General features: G+C 45.7%; 2 protein-coding genes across 3 annotated transcripts in view; both read right to left on the reverse strand.

The window, feature by feature from the left end:
* Nucleotides 1-6378: 6378 nt before the first annotated feature.
* Nucleotides 6379-9799, reverse strand: SNTN (sentan, cilia apical structure protein). Its single transcript, XM_056338016.1, has 4 exons — nucleotides 9603-9799; nucleotides 8958-8992; nucleotides 8070-8209; nucleotides 6379-6626 (listed from the first exon to the last, which is right to left on the reverse strand). The coding sequence occupies exons 1-4, from the start codon at nucleotides 9710-9712 to the stop codon at nucleotides 6468-6470; spliced, it is 444 nt and encodes a 147-aa protein (XP_056193991.1). The 5' UTR covers nucleotides 9713-9799; the 3' UTR covers nucleotides 6379-6467.
* A 6220-nt stretch (nucleotides 9800-16019) lies between these two features.
* SYNPR (synaptoporin) overlaps nucleotides 16020-26292 on the reverse strand; it is a 109875-nt gene continuing 99602 nt past the window's right edge. For both annotated transcript variants that reach the window (XM_056338068.1, XM_056338067.1), the window contains 2 exons: nucleotides 18553-18744; nucleotides 16020-17807 (listed from right to left, as the gene is read on the reverse strand). In XM_056338068.1, the coding sequence (XP_056194043.1) occupies nucleotides 17541-17807; nucleotides 18553-18744 (459 nt within the window). In that variant the 3' untranslated portion in view covers nucleotides 16020-17540. The remainder of the gene's footprint in view (nucleotides 17808-18552; nucleotides 18745-26292) is intronic.

Consider the following 26292-nt stretch of genomic DNA (forward strand, 5'->3'; position numbering starts at 1 on the left):
CTCACTGATGTTTTGGTTATTAATGTGATGGCTTTTGTATAAACTCTTCTTTCTCTAGGAGTATGATGGATCTTTACCAGAGGAGAAAAAAACCCACAGTTTTTCCCGTATAATTTAATCATTGTGTATGTTGCCTGGTATTAACACGGCATTTGACAAAGCCATGTCTCATATGATCTGGTTTTAATTTGCACTCTTTATTACAGTTTGTTGTAGCTGCCTAATGGAAGTTTGTCAGGGAAGTAATCAGCCTTATTTCCGTAGTGAGATCAGTTTAATAAGAAGGTAATTTTGCAATTTGTTTTCATTAATTAGTTAGGTAAAACCCTATAAAATCCACATAGTGGCGTATAAACCCAGGGAAGCTGTGACAGCAGCTACAGTGTCCAAGGAAAGAGGGATATTTACCTGTTGATGTTTGGTCCCAGATGTGGGGTTTGCCCCTGCCAGCTTTAAGGAAGCAAACTCTGCTATATAACTCTTAACCAGCATGTCTCTACTAGTGCATTGTTGTCTCTAAACAAACCTCAAGAGACCATCGTGTGGTGATGGAGGCAGAACAGCTAGATCAAGAGAAATGCACCAGCAGATGGGGGAAATGTGTCAACATCTGCACACAGGTTTCTGCCAACAGCCTGAGGTGTCAAAGTAAACGGATCTCATATTCCTGGGAAAAAGAATCAAAGAAATAGCGGGAAGGTTCTCTGGGCTACCACTGGAGGAGAAGAAAAGGTCTTGGGGTTGGGCTGTAGATATTTCTATTTGTTCCCACTGTAAGAATACTTGGACCATTCCCGGTACTAGCCAGCTTTGTTTTTCAAAATCAAGCAGAGACCTAGCATACATCAATTTATCCAGGCAAAGAGTTCTCCTAGCTTCAGCTGCCCTTCCAGAGAGCTCGTGTTTCATCTTGTAACACTGACTAATACTTAACAAACCACCAGTAACCAGAGGCAGCAAGGCAAGACTTTCACCAAAGGTTGTTTACCATGATGCTTGTTTTCCCTTGCTCCAGTGATGCTAGGGTGCCTGGAGGCCAGCAAGCTTCTGCGTGCAGGAGTTTGCAAGAGCAGAAGAGGTCCTGGTATCCTGTACATCATTTATTGATCATCTCAGGACAAGCAGGGGCTTGATTTTCTTCCCAGTGATGAACTCCTGCATCTGTTTGGACTGCTGGTTTTCCTGGAGGTTTAGAAACATGCCCATCTGAGGAGCTGCTTCCCTCCATCTGAGAGGTCCTGGCCTCTCATTGATCTCAGCAGCAGCTTCACAGGAACATGTGCTGTGGCTTGTGTTTCTCTGGATGACAAGATCGAGCAGACAGCAACCGAGAAAGCTGGATCATGGCAAGGGGAATAAAATTAAGAGAAAATCACAAATGGAAACTCATCCCTTGGCTCCAGGGGTTGCAGTGGGTCAGAAATATGAAGGTGCCACCTATCCCTGCAAGGGGCTGCAGCTCGTGCTGCTGTCGCACGAGGAGCCATCATCTGGGGGACAGCGGGGGTCCCTGCCTGCCCAGAGGCCCTTGGTACTCCAGGTCCTGTTTGAGACTCAATGGCTCTTTGACAAGCCATTACACACTCATTCGTGCAATAAAACCCAATTTGCATTTTGGCCCAGAGAAACCAAGCACTAGGTGTGACTGTGAGCACAGGAGATCCTTTCCAAGTCGGCCTTTTGGGGACCTTTGCATGGGAGGAATGTTGGCTGAGGCACCACACCAGATATGCACAGCCAGCCTCTGCTACAGACACCCAGTGCTGGGCTTGGGCCCATCCCATGAGTTTCTTTATGTTCAGTTTGGGGATCACAGTTTCAGCTCCTCTGCACATGCTGGGTGCTGGGGCCAGCTCCCGTTATGGCTGTGCATAGCGTAAACTCACTCCTACAATAACAATGCATAAAAGATAAGTCCCATGGCTCTGAATCTATCTGAGTCTAATGGCTGTTCTGTGCAGCTGGGGATTAGAGAGACAGCCTGATATATCTGGCTGCCGAACATCATTTGCTGTTTACCTTTGCTGGAGGAGGACTCAGAAGTAGGGCTATAAACACTTGCGGGGTGAGGAAACAGCAAATGAATAGAGCAAGGTGAGAAGACAGCTTCGCTGAAACCTTGTAAACCACTGACTGCAGTAAAAGTCAGCACAGGAATCAAAAGCTGTCAGCTCAGAAAGCCATAAAAACACCGTCTCTTCTTTATCTAGTTTCCCTGACTGAGCTTGAAACAAAGAGATTTTCTTTTTCCAGGAGGCATTTCAGAGTGCTCCTTTGTGGCTCACAAACTATCACACTTCGGAGAGAACATAATTCTGGGACAAAGCTTTTCATCTGCTCTGTAGTGAGCTCCTAGGGGGATGCACCACATAGCATCTTTCTGAGTCATTCCAACACTCCGAAGGAAGGTTTTCCTACCATGCAGCCACAGTTTAACTGCTACCTTGGTGGGCTGTGATGCAAACCTCTACTTCTCTCTGCAAAGTGACCTGCTGCAAGAACTGCGTAAGGGGAGGCAGCACGCAGCTGCCGAGAAGCTTTCATGGGCCACGACACGTGGAAATACTGAGTGGGGGCGTGCATCACACACTTGCAAAGTGCGTGCAGCCAAGGCAAGTTTTATTTTACATGAAAAAGTAATGCAACACCTACTATGAGAGAGGAGGAGACAGGCAAAGCATCTCTCAGACTGTAAGGTTCCTCAGCATCCAGGCTCCAGGGCCCCAGACAGGAGGTCTTACTGAAAGTGCGATAACAGCGAGGCAGCTGGGGAGCGTATTTCTCGTTCCTGAAAGATCTATGCAAAGCTGCAGACCCCACACGTGTGGCCCTAGGCTCCTGGCAGAAAGCTCAACGTGCAAAACTGCCGTGACTCACCCCCTGCAAGTCAGTGGGCTGGATGCAAGAGCTCCCCCGTGATCTGGGAGGGTGCCTTAGAGGTTAGACTGAAGCCAGATCTTCAAAACCTTCCAAGTCCAGCAGGCCATAGAGTTAACACCAGATATGAAGGAGGAAGCCATGGGGAGAAGCTGAAGGTGCACTAATTAAAGTATGAGAATGAACCTGCCTTCCTGAGCTGATATTTGGAAATGGAAACTGAAGATCTGAGGCTCTCCCTGACCCTAATTTCTCCTCTGGCAGTCATTTGAGAGCTGCTCATGTAACTGCAGAGATGACTCAGACTTTTCAGGGCAGAACTTCAAACTTTGATCCAAAGTCTGCAGAGCCTCCCAGGGTGGCTATTCACACCTGGACAGTGTAGCTGGACAAATCCCAACTCAACCCTGAGGCCACAGAGGCCAGGTTTTGACTAGCTGCTCTCTGTGCTGCCATCAGTTCTAAGGGGTATCAGATATTGATAAGATGTTCACGCTTGCTGAGGCAGAGGAGCCTGCAGATTTTATCAATTTAGCTGCCTCCTCAACTCCTTAGCACTTGCGTGGGCTCTGTTATGAGAAATCAATGACGAACTCCCATCACTTCCAATAGGAGCAAGCTAGGGACAAAACAAAGCACAACAGTAGCCTTTTAAGCAAGCTTTTAGCCAGCTCCCCGAGGATGCAGCCAGACATGCTGTTTACGCCAGATCAGCTTCAAAGCCGTTAGCTGAGAGTGCTCAGGGCAGCCACAAATAGTCTGAGCTAATAAAAGAGCATCTTCCACAGCCGAGCTGCAAACTTCTGCCTACTCCTAACTATAAGAAGATGCTGGGGCTCTTCCAAGTGTGTCCGTCTGCTTTTGAGCATCAGGCAGGACTTTCAAGGACTGATGCAAATCAAGCCTTGCATATCCCATTCAATTTACGCAGAAATTCTTGCAGAAACCATCGTAGTGCCTCTTGGAAAGCCGTGGTCTTCTGTGCAAGAAGCTCAGTGTAGACTGGCATCCAGTTCCAGCTCTGCTATATGTGCTGAGCAAGGTACTTGGTTATTCTGTGCCTCTGATTCCTTCCTTACCATTTGAATATCTTTGCTATTGAGTTGTTCAGGAATTTCTTCTTTCTTTGTATTTTCGTCGTGCTTAGTACAAGGGGCTTTTGATCAAAACCAGGGACTCAGGATGCTAGCTCACAATACACCATGCTAGAATAAAAAGGGTTTGCATACAATGAGATGACAGAATGAATTGGTCTGATAAAAGCTTCTTAAGTCATTAATTCAAGTCATGCAAGATTAAGAAACATTTCAGCAATAACAGCAACTGTGTTAGGGCCTTGGGAATTTCAAAGAACTCTTTCTTAATTGGCTTCACAATATTGTTCCTTTCGGATTTTTGTTGTAACAGAGGAATATTAGGAAATTCATGCTTTCAGAGTCACCAGTGGCTCCCAAACAAGTTTTTCGGGGCTGTGCCGTGTTTTCTTTACTTTAGTAATGGGCAAGCCTTCTAGGGAGCCTCACATTCGATCCATCTTTCTACCCCAGAAAAGGAGCACCAGCTGATTTTTCAAACTTGCATAGATCTTCTACCTGGCCAAAACCCAAGGGCACAAGGGAAGAAACTGAGCAACGCTAGGGACACATTATCGATATGAAGCTGTGATACCCATATGGATGAGGCTACAGATTAAGTCCTTATTTTGATCCAGATCCAGAGTGCTTGATCAAGGTCTGTTTCCTCAGTGGACACAAGCTTAGAAGAGACGGTCTCCAAAAGAGGTTTGCCCGCCTCACCCATGCCCGTGCTCCCATATCCCACCTCTGGGAGATCTGACGTGCACCCCATGGGGGCAGTCATCCTTGCGGCACAGGGCCACTGGTCCCTCAGTGGGATATGTACGGGAGGGACACCTCCATGAGCAAGCAAATAGACAGAAACAGCTGCTCACTGGTTTTGTCACTTGTGGCCACAGGTTTGACACTGCCTATTCTTGCAAACCACCATCAGAGCAAGGGACTTGGCTAGTGCAAGTTTTTATGTGTAGGAAGCCCACTTATGCACATTTAGCCTCCAGGCCAGGCCGTGTCTCAGCTGAGGTTCAAAGCCCGTGGAGCAGCACCTTACCTGCTGAGCTTCATTTCAAAACCCACCACATCCATCTGCATTTCTTCTTTCAGCTCTGTCCCATACCACACAGAGACACAGACCTCCCCTCTCGAAAAAACTGGTTGCCGGCTTCCTACTGCAGCGTGTCTTTCCTTTGCACCAAAATCCATTACAAAACATCCTCTTAGCTTCTGGAAACCCTAAGAGCCTTTTTATGTCAAGGAGTTAAATCTTGTTACTCAGCTGACATTAATTTCCCTCTTTCAGCACCAAAGGTTTTGATCCCTTCCTGTTTAAAAAAAATTATGCACCAAAGCTAAATCATTCTTGTCCTCTCCTTTCCAGACAAGGAGGGAGAGAAAATGAAAAAGATTGCAACGTTTTGCTGGCTTGCTCATCTTATTTGTAGTAGTCGAGGCTTATTCAATTCTTGCAGAGGATATTCTGCTCCTGGGGTGTGAGACTGTTTATTGGTGCCCTAAAGAGATGTCACAGTGGGCTAAACCTTGGCTCTGAGCCAGGACCTTATAGGTAGGAATTGAAACAAAGATTAGGATGATGAGCATTTAATATTGAGGTTCTGGCCCTAACCAAGCCGATGGCTGGGAAGCCAATATCATTCAGATCCAGTAAAAGCACTTTACTGGCCACCCTTCCCACCCCCCCACCCCCCCAGTCTGGCTGACCTCTTAGCTTATCTGGTTTCTTGTCTGCACAGTTCCATGAAACAACAGATAGTCTGACATGCTGAGCTAAGCCGTCCCTTCGGTCACACAAGTACAGCGTTGCCAAAGGTGCATTGCAAATACTGGGCTTGAAATTCCTTCCATAGTGATCCCTCAATGAAGAGGGAGGTCAGCTGGAGGAGGAAATACAAAGAAATAAATGCTCCTTTCAGAAGGATTAATGGTGGGTTGGAAACCAGGCAGACTAAAGTCAATGTTTACCAAAGGCTGCAACAGATTTTGTGTTCGCTGCCAATTGCGAAACCTGCCACTGGTACCACCCTGAGGTAACTGGGAGAGCCCTGGGGAGCTGAGCGGCCACGCCACGGATGCTGCTGCCCCCAAGGGCGATGGGGCTGCACATTCCTGCGGCAGTCTCCCCATCATCTCCCCACAATGGTGTGGGAGACGATGGAGAGGTCTGGGAGAGCATGGCCTGCCTTCCCCTGGCACTGAGCTGGGCTGGGGGCTGCACCCAGCTGCTGACTAGTGCTGGGGCCTCAGGGCCCCCCGAGAGCCCCTCAGCACCCCCCCACCCCCAAGCACATATATAGTAGGCACAAAGGCCTGAGCACCAACATTTCACTCCACAGACCATTTCTACAGAGGAGTGAGTTCAGCCAGGTTTGGACAAGACTTTATTCCATTTAGCAGGGACCCGCACAGGGTATCCAGGCACTCCGTGTGATCTCCGTGTGTGGTTTGCTCCTGCTTTCCTTATAAAGTGCCAAGCCATTTCTTCTTTTAAAGCACTGATCACTTTGTGGTTTTCACATTTTTGATCTCCTGCAGCAGGTCAGACATTAGAGTGAGACTGACTAACAAGATCATGAAATCTTCAAAATCAATTTTGTTCTCTGACTCCTCATCCAGGGCAGAAATTATTTCCTGGTATTTCGGTTTGTTTTCTTGGCCCTATGGAGAATTAAATTAAAAAATTAAGCATGAAGTTCCTTTTTTGTTGCATCATTAAAAAAGGTAGAATGAATGACACATACATAAAAATTCAGGTCTTTATCTTCCCATTCAGGTCTTTATGTCCACATTCATATTAGTTTTTTCTAAAGGTATCCCAAGAAAGTCAGAAACATTACTGCAATAAGACAGGAGAATCACCAGTCCCCAAAGCTTCCACCTGAACCCAGAATACATCTTTTGAAAGACACCTAGTCATGACTGAAAATCTGGCAGTGATGATGTGATGATGATGCAGCTGGTAACTTTTTTTTTTTTTTTTTTTTTTCCCCCAGCAAAGTGTCTGTGCCTTGATAAAACCAGGGAGCGTGAACAACGAACCAGCCCTCCTAACTTTAATATTCAAGACAGGTCCTCAAAAATACACCGTGGAGGTCTCAGAAACTGTTGATTTTACAGATTTAACTTCAGTAGTTGTTATTCTCTGTCCTGTTGGACATTACCACTGGAATGGAAGAGTTTATTAAAATTACGTGTCATGTCTGTTATTCGTATTTTCTAATTAAAAAAAAAAAAAAGCTCCAGGATTATTTTTTTTTAACTTCATAATCTTCCAAACATCTCATGATTCCAAATTTGATTGGCTATTGATATTTTCAAGTCCTTTTCCATAAGGTGCCTAGTTTCTAATTTGATACCAATTCCAATTCTTCAACCAGTCATGCAATTGTTATTCTTGGAAGCAAAGGTATCACCAAGAATGTATTTACTCCTAAACACCTCTCTCATTTACTTAGTTAAGCTCTTTTTACTAGTCCTATACAGTTTCTTTCTACCACTTGATAAAACTGTTTGGTGTTCTGTTGTTTATCATTTAGGGAGAGGAAAAAAAATCTGCAAGAACTTTACAGCCACAAGTGCAGATGTAGCTGTTTTTCACCGTACCCAGCTGCCACCAACGCCCCGGTGGGTGCCCAATGGAGAGATGCTGCCCACTCCCTTTCCCCCAGCAGGGACCACAGTGCACGCAGCGGTGCTGTGGCATGGGACTGGCTCTCCTGGCACTTGGTTGGTGCTCTGGCAAACTACCAAATGTCTCATTAATTGAATGGGATTCTTCTTTTCATAAATACAGTCTCTTATCATCTGAGGGTTTTTTTTGCAATTGCCCTATTTTCTTTAAAAAAAAAAAAATGCAAGCAGGCGCATCAGCTGTGGTTTATTGCTGTCCCCCACTCCTTTAGCCCTGTGTTAGACATAGGCTCAACATAAAGCAACTAATTCACTGAGGGTGTTTGTGCCAAATCACTAAAGCCTCACTTGGGATTACTGTATGGACCGATGCTTGCCCAGCTTCAGGGCAGAGCCCAGGGTGCCATTCCTGCACCCAAAGCACCTGGCCAGCGCTGGCCCAGTGCCACCCACCCACCCACACCCTCTCACCTGTATGAAACGCCCAAACTGGGTTTGCAGCAAGCATTTGGTTTCAGCTTTGCTGAGCTTGCCCTCAGGATCAGCAGAATTGTTATACACCAAAGCTGCGGTGGCAAAAGCTTTTTCGAGGTCTGAACCTTTTCCTAGAGCTGAGAGGGGAAAAGTTACCAGCCTATCGGAAAAAGTGGCATTTGAGATATAATTGAAAAGAATTGTCAGAACCATCCTGAGTGGGTGGAAATCTGTGTAGTTTCATTAAAGTTAATGAGACAGAAACTGTTTATGCCCACAGAGGACCTGGCCCAGATTTTATTTGGAGTGGGCCAGCAACATGCCTCACGTCCCATGGAAACACATGTAAAGGAAGCATTCAGTCAGAGCTGGGGCACTAACACCGAGTGATGTGCAACACCCATCTGCTCTCTCCCCCCACCCTGAGCATCCAGCAAGGACCTGCCACACCATGGGGACAGGCCACGCTGGCCATCTCCTGGGTGCATTTGGACTCCCAGGATCCCGTATCAGGGAAAATATGGCCCATTTGGGAAACCTGGCTGAACAGAAATCCCCATGCTGAAGTGCAGCGCTGATGCTCAGACGCACAGTATACTTGGGATTTGGGCTGGATTCCTTCCCCCTGCTCCTGGGCTGCATCCTAAAGACTGCACGCTCACAGCCTTCCATTAGCATCAGGTACCACAGGTGGCTCGGGCTGTGATTTTTAATGATGAGGTAAGCAGAAGAGGAGATGCGCATCAACGCAGGAGCACGTCGCACAGGGCTCCACGAGACCCTCCCATCTAGCACCAGCTGAGGGTCTGCACGGCCTCACAGCTCCGCTAAATCACCAGGATTTACTGCACTGAACCCCCAAGGGACAGTGAATGGGTCCCTTACCTTTTATCGATGCCAGCTGCTTGGCTGTAGGTATGCTGGTAGTGAGAGAGACGAGAGGCACGGTTATCACCTGCTGATTTGTGTGTGCGTATATAGTTTCTCCATGAGCGAGCTTGCTCATTTCTGTTTCATTTAATCCCCCAGGAATTCAGGGCTTCCCAGGGGAGACTGACTTTCCTTCACAGTGGAAAGGAAAATGGCCTTTACAAGCAGCACGCAGCTCCTAATTCTTCACTTGAGTAGCCTGGCATTGTTATTAAAGATGATTATTAAATAATTTTAAGAGGGGGGCATTGCAACAGCATTCAAGTAATTTCTTCAGAACCTGAAAGAGCCCCAGGCAGTGTCTCAGGTTTAAGCCCATCCCCAGAGGGGTCCATCATCCCCCACTCACCAATGCTCCCAGTCTGGAGCAGACACATGGCTTTTATTTCCAGCAGCACTCACATCTACGAGAAGAACCTCCCTGCTCTCTGTTAAAACTTAAAGCCTTCTTACTTTTGCTGAAGTGCTGGAAACTGCTACAGAGCAGCCAACAGGCAAAACAAGAGCTGGTTTGTGACAGAGACACAATTACATCCAGATAACAAATTTCCAGACAAACTGGAGATCACCAGAGATGCAAAGAACAAAGCTATGGCTTACCGCTTGGGCATGCCTGCTGCGGCCAAAGGGCTTGTTTTGGTGGAAGCAGGAGCTGGCTGGTTGACTGAGTACTGCTTGGTGCTGGGAACACTGGCTCTGCAGCCACACATCTCGAGGCCCGGGTGTTTGTGATCTCCAAGCAACTCGCATAATAGCAAACAGGTGAATTCAAGCTCTGCCCTGTGAAAGCAGCCTGCTCACAGCCATGCCCTATCAATAATGCAAATGCTGCCTGGTGATCGTGGAGCCAGCTAAATACATCTGTCTAAAGCAGCACTGCCAGGCTGGCAAATAGAGTGGCTTTTATGTGAGAATTTGACAGAAACAAACCAAACTAATGGAGCCTGAATCTTCCTAGATCTGTAGGGATGTAACTTTGCATCAGGAATAACTAATACACTGCATCCGTTCAGCTATACACGTTATCATTTTAATGGGAGTGGGCTCATGTAATTTGCCCCGGGCTATGAAGTGAATTGTTCCTATAGACAGAGTCAGAAACCAAGGGCTTCACAATTGCTGACCCGGCATTCATCCTCCATGAGCACACTCCTGCTCCACTATTTATCCTCCCAGCGCAGTGCAAAGAGGAGATCTGTTCTTCCTCCAAACCGCTTGCAAAGCAGCATCCAGCACGGAGCCTTTCCTTCGGTTTCTACCCGAACGGATGCTGCCTGCTTCCAAAAGCAGCACGGAGCCATATGGCAGAGCAGTCGCACATTAGAGGGACTGGAAGGGCTCTGATGAACTTTGTTATTTATTGGCATGGATATTGCTATTAGAAAACACACAGCTTGTCACGCTGCCTATCTCTGTGCACAGTCTCCTTTCTGCAGATCCCTTGCCTAGAGGTGTCTAGACAGGGTAACTTCCACCTAAAAGACCAAGCGGCCGTTGCAATCCCAGGGTGGTCTGTTAATAGGTAGTGACTTCAGCTACCTCATCCAGCTCATCGTGGCTGGTGAAAGGATACAATACTGATGTTAAAACTACCCAGGATGAGACTTTATGTAAGAGGACACGCAAAGGAGACTGCAACAGATGGCCTAGAGAATTAAAATGTTTTCCTCATTTGGTAGAAGCTAAATTACTGAAGGCTAATGAATAAGGATGTTCACCACCTTACTGTTCCTGGATTTTAATTATCTTAAAAAGCATGGGAAAAGAGAACCTTTAATTTTCCATCTAAAAGTGTCATTACTCAAACAATTCAGAGCCTTTTTCTGAGAGGTTTAAGCTGTCTTAGATCTCTAGTGCATTCTTTAGGACTGGCTCATGAATAAAACAGAGCCTGTAATTGCAATGACGCAGCCAAAACACATATAATCAATGCTCATTATCCCATCAATTAACACACTAAAATTAAACAAGAATTCAGGCTTAGTAATCTGCCATCAGCTAAAAAAAAAAAAAAAAAAAGGAGTCTTGATATCATGTTGAAGTGATAATTCCCTTTCACATCTGTTGAACCGTACAAGGAGGCATGAAAAGCCTTACATCCCGGTTAATCTGCAGCATGGTAATGTTTGGTCTTAACATCCAAGGTAAAAATGAGAGTGAGAAACAGACTCCGTTGCATGTTTATCAGCTACAGGCAGTGCTGTGAGCTGGCTGGCAAACCCAGCCCTCTGCGTTTTGGGCTCTTTCCACCATAGATCAGATTTCAGCTCGCAGTTTTTTTTAATCTAACTGACTTGGGAGCGCCTGAGCTCTAGAACAGGTAATTTGCTTTGCTAGGGTAGTAACAAGTTCAAGCAAGCCTGGGGTACATTATCCCTCTAAAATATACTAATTAGCGTATGCAGGAGCATTAGTGCCTGACAGATAAAGGGTAGCATGAGGATAACCCTTGCCTTTGCAGATGATCGGCTTTGAAGACAGCAAGATTTTGGCTGGATGTGTTGCTCGAGTATCCTGGTCAGCAAGGTGTGCGGGGAGCCAGGCCATCTGCTCTGTAGCTATTTTGATAACACACTATTTATGTTTGAAATATCCAGGTGCTTTTATCGGTCAAGTTTTAGCATGTTTCACACCTTAACAATATTGTCTGCACAAAATACGCAACCTGATGCTCAAAACTGCAAAATCTTTACAGGCAGTTCACTGAAAATAATTGCCACTGCAAAAAGCTGCCGTCTCCACTTGACTTTGGGTGTTTTCCCATCCTTTTTGCTTTCTGCAGTTCTAGAAGACTTACATTGCGAAACATTTGTGTGTGATGGAGCCCTGGCTCCCTCTGAGATGGCCCTGGGACAGTCGGCAGGGGCAGGCAGGGGCATGCTGGGGCTGGCAGGCGTCGCTGGGGACAGAGGCGCAAGGGAATACCTGAAACAGAGGATGCACTCAGGCTTTGTTTCTTCAGCGAACGCTTCAGCAGCTGTAGGAGAAGTGCTGCTAACTTCCACCCAAGAAGGTAATAGCTTCATTTCTTTGTGACCAGAATATGGTCATTTTGATCTTAGAGAAGCCCCACACTCCATCTTAGCCCAAAGCAGGACTGGCTGCCACAGCCTAATACTATTTTCCTCTTGTTTCACTTGAAATCAATTACTTAACATGGGAAAAGCCAGCAGAACCAGCAGGTCTAGCGTGCTCACCATGGTTGGTCTCTCCACACCAGCCCCAACCTGTGGTGCCCGCACGAGCAGGTGGGCTCAGCCCCACCGGGGAAGTACCTTCTCTTCTGCAGGGTGGCATGCGAAGAGGAGACACAACCCAGTGCAGGTTAATGAAGGATTTAACCAGCTCAAGGGATTGATAGCTGTGCTGCTGCAACAAGTAGTCTGCTTTGCATAAATACCCTCTGGTCACAGAGCCACACAGGCTCCTGCTCACCGGTAGCTGGTTTACCCCTGCTAACGTCCTGCTAAATAGTCTGAAACCTGAACTGCTGAACCCCTGCATTTATCCCAGGAGGCAGGGAATGTGGCGGATAAAGAAAATTACAGAGTATTTCCTGCTCATTTGTTTCTCCATCACCATGCCATTTGGGGTGCACGCTGCTGCTGCTGCTTCCATCTGTGCTGGGATGGTGCAAGTAAAGTCCTGTGTGTCCCAGGAACATTTCCCTCTTGGCCATCACCATTTTTTAAAAAATACCTCTTCATAGTCAATTCGATTTCACTCAAGGGGGAAGTCTGCACCACTATTTATCTGCATCAGCTGGGCTGGGTACAGTTTGCTGAGCGGTGCCTGATGATGAAACTGTGACTGGCTGGGTAATGCAAAATTCTGCCCCACTCAGCGGGCTCAGAGGGTCTGTGCAGGGGTCGGGGTGAGGGGGAGACCCTGGCTGGGAGCCACGGATGGGTCAGCCCACCTCCCCTACTGCACACGTAGGAGATAACTCAGCTCGCCCTGGGATTTAGCTCTGGGGTCATGATTAAAATATTTATGAGTCCCATTGCTGAGACAGAGCAGGTAAAATGTCATTTAAGAAAAGCTATTAGAACCGGTCTTTCTGCAGGGGAACACCGTTTGTCATCTCATGTCCAGACATTTTTCAGACATGGTACAGCACTTTGGCCAAAATAGGCTCGTGCCTCGTATGGGGACTGTCAGGGAGCAGAGTGGCTCCAGGGATTTATGATAGGACATTTAGACTTCAAAAAGGCAGCTGTATTTATAAACCCCTAATATCTTATTAAAGGACACAACAGTAAAAATGTAAGAAAAGAAACTGGTAGCTAAATGCAACAAATGGGATGAATTAAAATTTCATATTGAAACGCTAAGATCTTCATACTAAGGATGTATGGCATTGACAAATGATGGGATAATCAGCACCAGATGTATTAATACTAAAATACAAATTATTGCTGCTTTTAGAAAATTCCAGGAGGAAAATCTCTTGGGTTTAGTAGGAGGGAATAAAAAGAAATCCTGAAAAAGAATAGTTAAGTCAGGGAGACTACAAGCTAAGTAACCCATCCATTCACATATATAAAAATTTTGACTCAAATCTGACTTAAAACTAGTAGAGAGAGGACTATGCTTTTGACATGACATAGCATAATATGAGAACTTTTTCAGAAAAGGATGAAACAATACGTGGCAGTTTTTACTTTGTAGTTCTTTATCTGTCTGTAATATTAACTGTGAAACACGGGAGATGCTGTCAGGAGCAGACTATAGACAGGTGCAATGTGTCTTGCATGTAGCTGCCTCCTTTATCAGTACATCAGAGTTTCAGCTAAGAATAATTCAGGGCTAGAGCCCGAATTGCTCATTCAAATTGAGAGCATATACAGATTGGAAATAATTAACTTAATCAGGTCAGGTAATTGCAATATGAATTCGTGCAACAGGAGCACAAACTTTCTCAGAGTCCTGGCCATCACTGAGGCTCTGTTACAGGCAGCTCAACAGCCACAGTGAAGGAGATTTTAGGAGTCATTTGGAAAGAATTGCACAATAAAAAAATACCCTGTCAAGTAAGGGCACAGCCCTGTAGGCTGGATTTGCATTTAACTTCATCCTTTTCTCCTCGATGTGTGGGGCAGGGAGAAAAGCAGGCTGCAGAGCACCGGGTACCCAGCGTCATGCTGCCTGCCCTCTCCAGCACCTCCCCGCGCAGGGCAGGATGCTGCACCTTTGCAAAGTGCATCCCCTCCCCAGTCAAGAGCGGTGTGTGAGCATGCCTCTTCCTTGGCCTCTGAAGCACCTGGAGAGAAAGTCCTGTGCTCCCACCTCCCCCGCCACACTCGCAGAGGTACCAGCCTCTCCTCCACAGCTCTACACTTGATAATGCAAATATGCTCCCATCTTGAGTAGCTGAGAAACGGGCTATAAAGAGAAACACATGGGGAAACAGGAGGGACAGCACAGAAGATCAAGGAACATGTTTTTTCCAAGGCTGACCTAGTTATTTAACTAACTGGCAGAGATACTCACTAATGATGAAGTAGGAAAGCAATCGGTCTGCCAGCAGCAGTTTCACAGAGGATGCTCAAATTTACTTAGCTATTTGTCTTACACCTAGGAAACATCAAATAAAGTCTTTTCCATCTTGCTGCTCAATGCTTTGGTATACAGTCACTATCCCCAGTTCAAATAAACTTCCAATTTCTCAACAATTGCCAAAGGATGTGATAAGAGTCGAACCCAGAGGAACACAGAGGAAACATTCAGATACATTTTCTTATATAACACAGAGAAGTGCATGCATCATTTTTGTTTTCGTTTTTGCTGCTGCCATACTATATTCATCTGAGAAGCTGTAGAGGAAGAGATATTTCATCCCTCCTAACTCACAGTGAAGACTATAGTCCCCAAAGGACAACAGCCAGCTCAGCTGTTCTGCACGGCAGCAAGGAGCCAACATACCTGTGAAAATCTGGCGAACTGGGCAAGTCAAAGGGCAAGCCTTTCATGAAAACATGTGCCTCTCTCACTGCTTTTTCCAACTCCCTTCCACCAGTTCTGCCCTTCATGAGAAAATCTTAAGATTTGGAGTTAGGCAGATAATACCCAAAATAAGTCATCAACTTCATTCTGTCCTCAGTCCTGTGTTAGGAACTGCCCTTTCTCCAGGGGTGTCCAACTCCTGAGGCTTTGAAAGCTGCAGTTCTTGTGCTCACATGGTTACACAAGAATTTCAGCTTGTTTGAAATGCAGGAACAAACCTAAGCAAAACTCAAGTTTCTGACCCTCAGCATTGGATAGAAAAAATTAGGAATGGGACACTGCTCATCAGGGTAGAAAAGTTCATGGAGAAAAACTAGTTGACACAAAAAACTCTATCCATTTCTAGTGGGGAGGCTCAGATAAACCAGCTTGGGATATTCCTGATCAACCAATACAAAGTGGATTTAAAAAACCCAACCAAACAAACAGAAAAAAGAAGAAGTAGGACTATGTGGGATGGGGTATGAAGAGCATACATCCCCTCCCCCCATCCTTTGCTTCACATAGATTTCACTTTCTCCTGGCTTGCCTATATTGGACTTTTCCAAACTAAAAAAAAAAAAAAAAAAAGAGGAACAAAAGGACTAAGTAAAATTTTTCATTGACCAATAGAATTGTATTTTTCTCCCATTTGGAATACCAGGACATTCAGATATTCCGCTTTGTCCTCTCTACAGCTCAAACATGGCTTTCCAGCAATCCACAGAACTGAGATAGCACAGTACTGGGCTAGTCCTAACTGACAGATGGAAAGAGAGGTAAAGAGGCAGGCAGGTATTCAATCACACAGTTTTAATTATTTTTTTTTAATTGTTATACTGACCTTTAATGACAAGCGTCTGTAGAAGTGTCGTACTCTACTGTACATTAAAACAATCCTCATAAAAAGTGTTGGAAAACAGTAAGAATATGACCAATAAGGTAAAGCACAGGAATAGTTCTTTATCTTTAATAGTTATCATAGTTATTTTGCAGTGACATTTTAATATTAACATACTCTGAAAACAGGCATTGTATGCAATAACTTTATTAGGGTCAAATAGATATCACAATATAGATTCATCCACCGAGTAGCCATAAATTGGTTACAACAATCATAGAAGAGACTAAGCTGTTTTAAGCTAAGATGCTTTCAACATTACAGCTCATACAATAAGATTATATACTGATAACACTTTGATTTAGAAATGCAGATGATCAGTTTTGATTACTATATTGTGCTTCAGGTTTTTGTTTGCGTCAATGCATCCCATGTGCTGTAGTGAGGAGGGGCTGAATTTCCCAGGGAGAGATCCGAACGGGCTACAAGCCTGGCTCTGGCTCTTTGAGGATGAGTTCCTCCGAGCCTGGGTTATTTGGTCAATCCGGTTACATTCTCCAGTAGCACCAAGCTAGCGCTCAGAGCAGGAGCCTAACAGAGGGACACTTCATCTCGAAACAGCACAGATGGAAAGGTTTTCTTATTATAAGAGGGTATAAAGGAATGTTTATGCTTTGTAAGGTCACAACAACATGGTTGTGATATGCGGTTTTCATGTTCTGCGGTATTAAGCAGCAGGGCATTTTCCCATGGGTTTGTATACTGATATCTGCACCTCTGTTATCTTAGTTAAATAAATACCTTTGTAAACATATAACACAGTTACTTGGTCCTTATTCTCCACAGCTCACGTTAAAAGATTCACAAAACATCCATAGAAATAGTGGTTTACAGAATGAATACTTAGCTGAGTTAAATGGAATAAACATTGGTCAGGTACCATATATACTACTGAATGCCATTTCAAGGAAAAACATTTTAGTTACAAAGCATTCAGAACTTGGGTAAGCCATATATTCAACTCTGCAAAATATATAAAAGATGCATACTTCTTTTAAACATACATTTAACAAAATGTAGTGGCAGAAGTCGAGAAGTTCCGTTTACACGGTCCAGACATTTGGTAGTATGAAACTGCTTATCCATGCACTAAATTACGGATGACTCAGTTAACTGAAATGATAGTAAAATTGTCTGAAACAAAAAAGTTTAACAAAAAAGTGCTCCAAAGAGTCACAGACAGGCAGTTTTGAAAATTTAGGTGCAATGTTACATGCATGGATATACAGAGTACTCTGTAGAAATAATAGTAAAACACTTTTGATTTTCACCAAAATGCAGAAGGAAATTCAATTATATTATGCATATTAAATACTACAGACTTGAGGCTACAAAATGCTTCTACCGTCTTAACACATAGAAAACTACCATAAAGTTATCTCTACAGTACATACTACAACACTGACTCCAGGGCATCACCTGCCACAAGCATATCCCCTGGATCTGGCTAGCCAGGGGAAAAAAGGACAACTCCAGCCCGCCGGCCACCTCCCACCTGCCTCAGGAGGTAGGCTTAGATCTTCAACTGACATTAAACACCGTGTTGTAGTCGTAATTTATGGAAAACCCTTAAAAATCTTGGCGCCACTGAAACTTGAGACCTGTGAAACTCTCTACACGTGGGGGATGCAGGAGCTCATGCTGCGTGAACCCTAGATCTGATTAGCGAAGGAGGTCGGCCCGCTCTGGCCGTAGCTCTGCGACTGGCCGTATTCACCCACCTGCCCGTAGGAGCCTGGCTGGTTGTAGCCACCATCCGGCCCGTAGCTGTCTTGGTTGTAGCCACCTTGGTTGTAGCCACTGGGCTGCTTCTCCATGGTGTCCGGAGGGTGCCGCTGGCCCGAGGAGTGCCAGCCCGTCTCCTTAAACACAAACCAAATGTTGCCTGCCCAGAGGATAAAGTTCAAGAAGCCAAAGACCTGGGTGGGGAGAAGAGGAGCTTGTCACTCGGCAGCCGCGGTCTCACAGCCCAGCCCAATGTTATGGCCCTTGCATGGTTCTGGGAGAAGTCAAAGCTGCTCCCAGCTCATCCTCCTCCCAAAACCTGCTGGCAAATTTTCTCAGCTTTGGAGCAAATGCCCAAATTCATGTCCCTTAGCTGTAGCTCACAAGGTGTCTGTCTTCCTTTTTGTTCCGAAAAAAGATTAAGCTTTTAGGCCAAAACATAGGGGTTTTTGTTTGAAAACGTAATCTAATTTAAAGAAACCATAGAAAGATAATATTGGTATAAACCAAAAAGTGAGATATTAATTTGTCAGCTAACTGGATGTTTTTTGTTGTTGTTTTTTTTTTCTTTTTACGTTCTGAAGACCAATTTTATGTTGTATTCTTAAAGGAATTTAAGGCACAACCCCTTTTCCTCCTAAAGGAACACACAGCCCCTGTCGCAGCGAGCAAGTTAAAAGCAGACAGGCCAAGCAATGCGCTTGGACAGACACTTTGCATCCTCCCCATCCCAACCTTGCGCCCTCATCCTACTGTAGCTCCACGGCATGTAGCTGCCGTGAGTCATGCTCTGCCTTTCCCCGCAGCAAGACTGTACTTCCAATTAAATCATTTCAGCTAACTGGTTTACACCAGCCGATTTATGCCAATGCACAGGTGAAAAGAGACGAAAACATGTGTTCAAGGTAAGGGTGAAAAGCAGTCATCAAAGTCACTTACAACCGAAGTGTTGAGGCTTGACATAACAGGGCTGCGAACAGGCAAGCATTTGTTGGACTGCTGTTTGCAGGCAGACATCAGTAACAGCACTTCGTCTGGGTCGGTCGCAATCTTTACATCTGACAGTCCTTTAGCCCAAGCAGATGAGCTCACTAGCCACAAGAACGAGAAGACCACTGTCACAATGAAATCCTAAAAGACAAATCAGTTAGAAGCATTATACTGGTGTGTCCAGTGGGGAGGAAAAAAATATTAAAAATCACCAGAAAACCAAAAGCTTGCAGTAGAGGAGAGAGAAAACAAGAGCTTGTAATTTTGTGGAATGTTGTGATGACTGTCATCACCCACAGCACTGATTTTCGAAACGCTTGATGTGCCTGATGGGGCAGAGCCCTTCGGCTGCCATCTGCATCTCCGACCTTGAGGCCAGATTCCCACAAATGTTTGGCCGGTACCCGGGATGCTGAGCTGCCTTGGAAATGTAGCTGTTCACAGCACCTGGCTGATGAATTGGGATCAATGAAAAACCAGAGATGCCTGGAAAAGAGCTGGGCCCTCCCGAGGGCTGGCTCTGGCCCCGGCTGCTCCTACAGACAGCTGGGGTGGGTTTCCAATAGGAAATGTTTCCATCTGCGGCAGCATCTCCGGGAGAACCTGAAACTGGCTGATCCTCAGCTACCAGATGAGGAGTTTTCTCACCAGCTACAGGTAAGGCCAAAAGTCCCTGCTGCACGAGCCATGCAGCTGCTAATTATCACGAGCAAACAAATAAACAGCAAGGCTTGCCAAGCACCAAGGCTCCCCTCTGTCCCGGTAAAGCATTTGCTCCCAACGCCTCTCCGTGTGGAAAGAGGGGAGAAGGGGTGGTGGTCCCTCCTGGATCCAGTGCCTCCGAGCAGCTCTGTTCTGAACCACTCTGCTCACTTTTCCCTCGAAAGACTCTCAGGAGCACACACAGGCATAAACTTCTCCTTGTCTTAGCCAGAACAAGTGGCCAAGTGACACTGTTGTTGTGTGGGTTTGGGGGGAAAGGAGGGAGGAGGTGTGATTTTTCAAGCTTTCTTGTGTCTTGCTAAAACAGAAGAGCCTTTCTGCTGTCATATTTCATCCCATCTGTCAGCCCACAACAGATGGCAGAGGTGCCAAAGTCTAACATACCACTAACTGCATCGCTGCGTCTTGATATCCCACCTCCCATGGGGGCTGCTTCCCCTTCCTCCTTACCCAGTGAAGGTGGACATGGGAGGAAGAGAAAACATTCATTACGAATACAGCACTTCAGGTTGCTATCCAAAGAAATAAGTGATCCCTAAGAAACATCATTCTCCTCTTCTACAAGCATGCTTGACATTTGGGGAAGGAGCTCCCCATGGCACCACAGGGACGGAGGACACGAGCCTCCGGCACGATGGAAGAGGCACCAGTCAATAAACCAGCCGCACAAGCCAGCCATGAACAAAGGATTTCTCCACTCACGCAGATGGGATTAAATTAACTGTGCTTGGATGCTTTCCCAAAGAATACATCCTTCTCTTTTAACAGTGCCACAATTTGTTTTCTGCAGGTCTGTGTCTGCCACAGAGCTTTGAGTTCCTCTGACCTCCCTTCATGCTGCCCAAATGGGATCTCTTGAAGAGTGTGAAGCTCTTAAACTATCTTAAAACCCAAAGAGACTCTGTGTAGGCAGAGGCATATAGCCCAGAGTAATTTTTCTTCTCAGGGAGATTTCCAGCGAAAGAAATTATTGTATCTTATATGTCCTAGCAGTAACTGCATGAGAAACTGACTCCTAGAGGCAATTCAATTGCAAACATTTCCTAAAAACTGCAGTTGGTAGAAAAACCAGACATTCACTGAGCTGTGGATTATGATGGGATATGCTCTTTATTTGCTATGAAGCTTGACACGTTATCTACCTGGATGCCAAGACCCCATATAGGCGCCGACTGACACAATAGACAGGGACACACCAGAGTTTAGGCGAATATATTTTTTAAAATGACAAGCCATTCTCTCTCAATGCCACCGTGCTTCTAGACTTTGCAATCTAAATCACGCCATCAGTTCATTGGCAGCAACAAAATAAATGCATAACAGCAGGGAGAAATCTGCAGCAGAGACAAATGTACCAAAACTAACACAATGTAGGAGCTTAAACTTGCTAAAAAGAGGGAAGTTTTAAAGTGAGCAAAGTTCTTTGAGCAGGTGGCAGCAGCTCGGACCTGCTGTGGAGCCCCTCGTAGACCCTGACCCCGTTCCGGTGAGGCAGTTGTACAACTCATGGCACAAGTGACTGTGATGTGCAGGAATCCATCACCCCAACTAATGGCTGGCTATAACGTGCTGGTAGGAACACCCAGCGGCACTGTGCAGTTGAGGGGCTGGTCCTAAAGAGATGAAGTATTTAGTGTTATTTCTCAGGTCTTGCCTTCTCCATCTCACCCCATCTTCCAGCCTTCTGCTGACCTCCTCCGCTCCCCTGCACCAGGGTGTCCACACGCACCTAACCCTGCCCTCTCTGCCACCAATTCCCCTATGAGAGCAGATCGGAGCCCTGGGGAAAGGCTTTGTACTCCTGGTGGATGGGATCAGCCCTCTTACACAGGAACTTCCAAAACCAGTTAAAGTCTGGCCAGGTGCAAGAAACACACCGTGCCAAGAGGCAAAGATCCTGCAGTGGCACTCGGAGAAGGAACCACGCAGCCCATCCACCAGCTGGCCAACATCTTGTCAAGAAGTTTGGTCAGAAAGGCAAATGAAACACCAGGAGTTTTCAGCAGGTGCTCTCACCAAGGCTACATGGTGAGGCTTGGGCTCTTGGAGAATTTGTTCCATCTCCTCCGTGCTGTGCAAGGAGCAAAATATATGACTAGAGCAAACTCCCATCTTCCTATTTATTCTGAATCTTCGCTAACCTTCAGCTTTGGCTGGAACTCGAACCTCACTTGTTTTCAAGTGGGTTTGGATTTCTGGCTGAACATTTTCACAGCTCTGGGTGGAACGCAGCTACAAGATAATGACATGCTAAAAAGTGAATTTCAAGCTAAGCTGTTCTGTGGCTTAATGTCTATCTGGAGAATTTCTCCTTGGTAATTAAAGCCAGAGCGTCTGCATACTAAAACAAATCTTGCATTTGAATGTTTAATATCCCCATAGCATGGGTGATTCTTTTTTTCCTTTGGAACAAAGTAATTTTTGTAGTTGCTCTCTTGAAATGGTGTCTACAGATCTCTTCTGTGCGCCTTGTTGTACAGTTATGCTATGCTCCTAATACTGCAAAGTTTCTTTCTCGGATCTCAGCTGAGATACTTTGGTCTGCCTTCAGGTGCCTTTGGGAAGGAGGCAAAATAGGAATGTGTAGGAGAAAGCAGAAAACAGTATTTAAAATATGCTGAATATCCAAGCAGGGAGTTTTTAGAGCCTGAAGTATGTGTAACAAACAAAAAAAATAATCTTGCTGCCTTTTTCAAGTTGAAACTTGCTATTACTGAGTTTGCCAAAAATGCCTACTTGGAACAGTTTTGTATATTATACATTTTAGAACAGAACTGTGAATGCCTTTTCTTTTCATGGCAACTAAAACATTTCTCCTTGCTATCAAGCTACTGGCTTTTGCAAAATGCCCATCTCTGGAGGGGACAATCACTTTGAGTTGCTTAAACCTCCCGAGCACAGTTTCAGATCAGTCAGCATCGAGCGCGATCTCACCCAGCCAAAAGCATCTGCAGAAGCTGCTCGTTGGCTTGGAAAGGGGACGTGTTTCCTTTGCTCGTGGCTCTAGCAACCCCCAGGGCACGGTAACACGTGTCCCCGAGCGCACTCTGCCCTGCTCTCTCTCCTGGCCAACGTGGTCCAAGTTTGGCATGATGGCCCTGGGCTGCTATGCTTGAAAACGTGCAAAACCTCAGCTCTGGCCAGGCTGGAGGGTGCCCAGCATCCCTGCTGCGCTGGCGCTCCCTCCTCCCTCACTGAACCACAGCTGCGGGCCCCGTAACTGGCTTCCACTCAGGGCTTTCAGTGCCTCTCTGCAAGCGCTTCCATCTGCTAACACTCCTGCTACAGAACCTTTGCATCTGACGAAACCCTCTCAATACTTTTACAGCAGACGAGGGAGCAACTCCTCACACACCAGAGCCTACAAACCCTCCCACCAGAGCCCACCCAGCCCAGCAGCATTGCCTACAGGCTTCATGGGCAGCCAGGCAGGAGCAGAGGCAGATTTCTTTACCCCAGCAGGGACAAACCATTCAGAGGATTTGCTTTCACAGTAACAAACAACTTAAAAATTCAAGAACCACCCCGGTGAGAACCATAGCCCCAGACCAGGTAAGTCCAACAGCAGGTTTCTGCAGGCAGCAAACACCTTCTTCCTACAGTGGCGTTTTAGCTCTTTTTTGGTTTGAACAATGTCCCACCCCAGATTTTCTGCTGAATGAAGTTTTGAAAGAATTACGTGCTTCTTGCAATGGTGTATGGCCTTGCAAGCTTGCTTCTGCCAGGGATGTGCAGAGCCCTTCGGGAGGCACCAGCGTGTACAGCAAGGTCACCATGTCTTGTGTTTCAGAAAAGGAGATGACAACAGTGGGCTGAAACAGCTCTTTGAAATGCAAAGAATTATTCAGGTTATTCATAATTTCATTTTCAAACTGCAAGAGTTCAGTCTTTGTTTTTACAGATGGCTCTCTATTCTTTTCCTATGCATTTTCTAGAAAGCTGGACAAAGGGGAGGAAATAAAACGTATTTAATCAAAGACATCTCCAAAGAGCAGACTAGGAGTGTGCTTAACTCGCTTGGTCTGCAACATGTGTCGAGAACCAAACTGCTTAACGTGATTATTCACATAACTCCAGATGGAAAGGAAAGATTTCATCTTCTTACAGGTAAGCATCTTTATGCACTGTAAGAATGAGATTATCTACTAATCACTATAAAAATGAAATATTTCTTTTCACGGCTATGTCAGCCACTTTTCTTGGCTAAATATTTTTATGTTTTTGTATTAGTAGATCAGAATACTAATAAGATCATTTACATTTATACATGAATATATTTGTTTTTCCATGACCAACCTATAACTTCCCCAAGACAAACCTGAAGGCACACAGAGACAGAGTTGCCAGCGTGGGTTTTAAATGGAGTACATACGGGGTATTAAGACGTCTGAGTGATACGTACAGATACATATTGACTCTGACTATTCTTTCCTTTATTTTCCCAGAGATATATGGAAGCATCTACCCCTGATCCCCTAAAACTTCAGCACAGGACTGACTGTTGGGTCGGGTACTCTCTGCTCGCAAGCAGCTGCAAACGTATAGATCTGAAGCAGGGCATCGAGACAGAGGTGCTAGGGGCAGCAGTCCCAGGGTGCAGCTCATCTCTGCTCTCGTGACAAACCAGCAATGCCTCCCCAGGGTACATAGTGGTACACCAGTGGAAACCAGTTTAGGTTGGTCTGGGAGATGCAGACATACTGAAAACTGGTGAGATTTTGTACATAGCATTCATTAAAATCTAAGTCACCATCTCCAATTAATTTTCTTTAAAATGTTTTTGGCTCTGGAGCACTAATCAGTCATTTGAGACACTGGCTTGCACTTGTCACCGCCGAGGTGAGCCCCCAGCTCCTCCCTGTACGTGTGCATTGGCGGGAGTTTGCAATGAAATTAAACGCACAGCTGCAGTTTGCAGAGCTCAGAAACACATTGCACATATCTATTAAGTATTTAATATCTGGCAAACTGCTCCTTGTGGCTTTAGGAACTGGGAATCCAAGGTCCTCTCTTAGGTTCATCTATCTATTACGACCCCCCCGCCCCCTGAATGGTCTCTGCATGGAGCTAGCGAGGCAAGCGGAGGGTGCACACAGCAAGGGCTCACTGGGAAGGGGTGACCCTGCCTCCATCACAGATGTGTGACACAACCAGGGCCCTTGTGTGACCAAAAGGAAGATTTTCATCCCCCACACCTGACAGGCGATGTTAGCAACAGACATGGCTCACTGCACAGCGAATGAAACAAGGTGGCATCCAAACGGCCACGGAAGGAATAACGGCTTCACCGACTGGAAATCCTTCCTTGCCGTGATGTCTCACTTCAGGCTGAACGTTACAATATTTTTCCACAGTTAAAATGATGCTTTGTGAGATCTCAGCACATGCAGTTGAGCTTCCCTATATCTGTATAAACAAGGTAAATGTGAAACATCTGTGACTGAAATGTCTTTGCGAGTTTCTCCTGACTTAGTGGTCATTAAATTCTTTATAATTGTATATTCTGCATCCAGTCAGGCTGCTGCATGTTGGTAATATATTGATGATTCTCTGACTGTCTGTGCAAGGTTGTTTTTTTTTTTTTAAATACTTTAAAATTTCAAGTGAAAGGGTTTTTTTCCACTCTCCACTTCTCCTGTCATACTCATTTTTCAAATCCTGAAAATTTGTCAGGAGGAAAGGCAGCCAGTTCGGAGAGGGTGCCACTTAAAGGCAGATGTCATCCCAGACTGAGCAAATATCAAGCCAAGAGGAAGCACAAGGCTTAAAATGGGAATGGGTTTAAAATGGTTTTTGTGATCAGGCACTGCAGCAGAAGCAAGGACAGATGAAACTATCGTCTTCTAACTCTTCACTAAGAGGTAAAAAAATGGTAGTCTGGAAACAGTGCCCGCCACACAGATCCCACCTGGCGACAAAGCAGTGTGGGCTGCCCTGCCTCCTGCACCCACACGTGCTGGTGGCTGCTGGCTGGACTCGGGTGTGCACAAAGTACCTCGGATTTCTGCAGCACTTTTTTTTTTTTTTGGAAGGAACAGTCTCAGGGATGAGACGTACTCACACATCTGATCTGATATACGTGATATACGTGTGATCTTGCTGGGTACATCAGTTCAGTGTAGCATCTCCCTGGAGCTGGAGGATGCATCGCCTGCCTCCTTTGCACAATGCATTACACCCCTTAGGTGAGCCCTGCGGCTGGGGAAGCTGGTTTTCACTCTGAGTTTCCCTTGACCCTTGAATTCCTCCTGGCTACAGTTACTTGTTTTTTCTCTGCCTGGGGCTCTGCATTTTCCCTACACCTCCACTGCACAGCAGGACTCCCACCCTGTCCCAGTCAGGCTGTGGTCTCGCAACCATTGCACTGTGCAGCCTCCGGAGAGACCAGCAAGGATGTGGTCCAGGTGAAAAAGGGTCTTTTTTTCTAAAAATACCCAACACAACAGAGCTGGCAGCGCAAAGGAGATGCTGAAGCGTGGGGCTGGGGCAGATGGGACTCCCCTCCCAGCAGGCACAAGCTGAGCACAACCCTCAGCCACTTCCCACCACCACTCACCCGCTGGAGCTGCTTTTGCTGTAGGACAAATTCAGAAGCATCTTTATATTCTGAACAAATAAGGTCATTTAGGCTTGGTTTAAAGACTGGGAAATAGCAAACAGAGGCTTTGGTAACAGACACTGTTAAATTTAACCTGTGGATTCAATTACAGTCTATTACACAGAACAAATTAAATCAACTCCACGTTAGCGCTGTAGCGGATTGCACCACGCATCCTATGACAAACATGACTGCAGCAGCAAGGTCCTGGACGATAGCAAACAGCCACATCCTAATCTGACTTATTAGTATTATTTCTTCCTCTTTCCTTATTCTGTTGCTACACAGGATAACGTGGTTGGTGAGAAGAAAGAATTATTTTCCTCAAGAAAATTAAAGTGGCAGATCTCTGCAACTAATTCTTTGAT

This window comes from Falco biarmicus, chromosome 4 (genome assembly GCF_023638135.1).
Source record: "Falco biarmicus isolate bFalBia1 chromosome 4, bFalBia1.pri, whole genome shotgun sequence".
Lineage (NCBI taxonomy): Eukaryota > Metazoa > Chordata > Aves > Falconiformes > Falconidae > Falco > Falco biarmicus.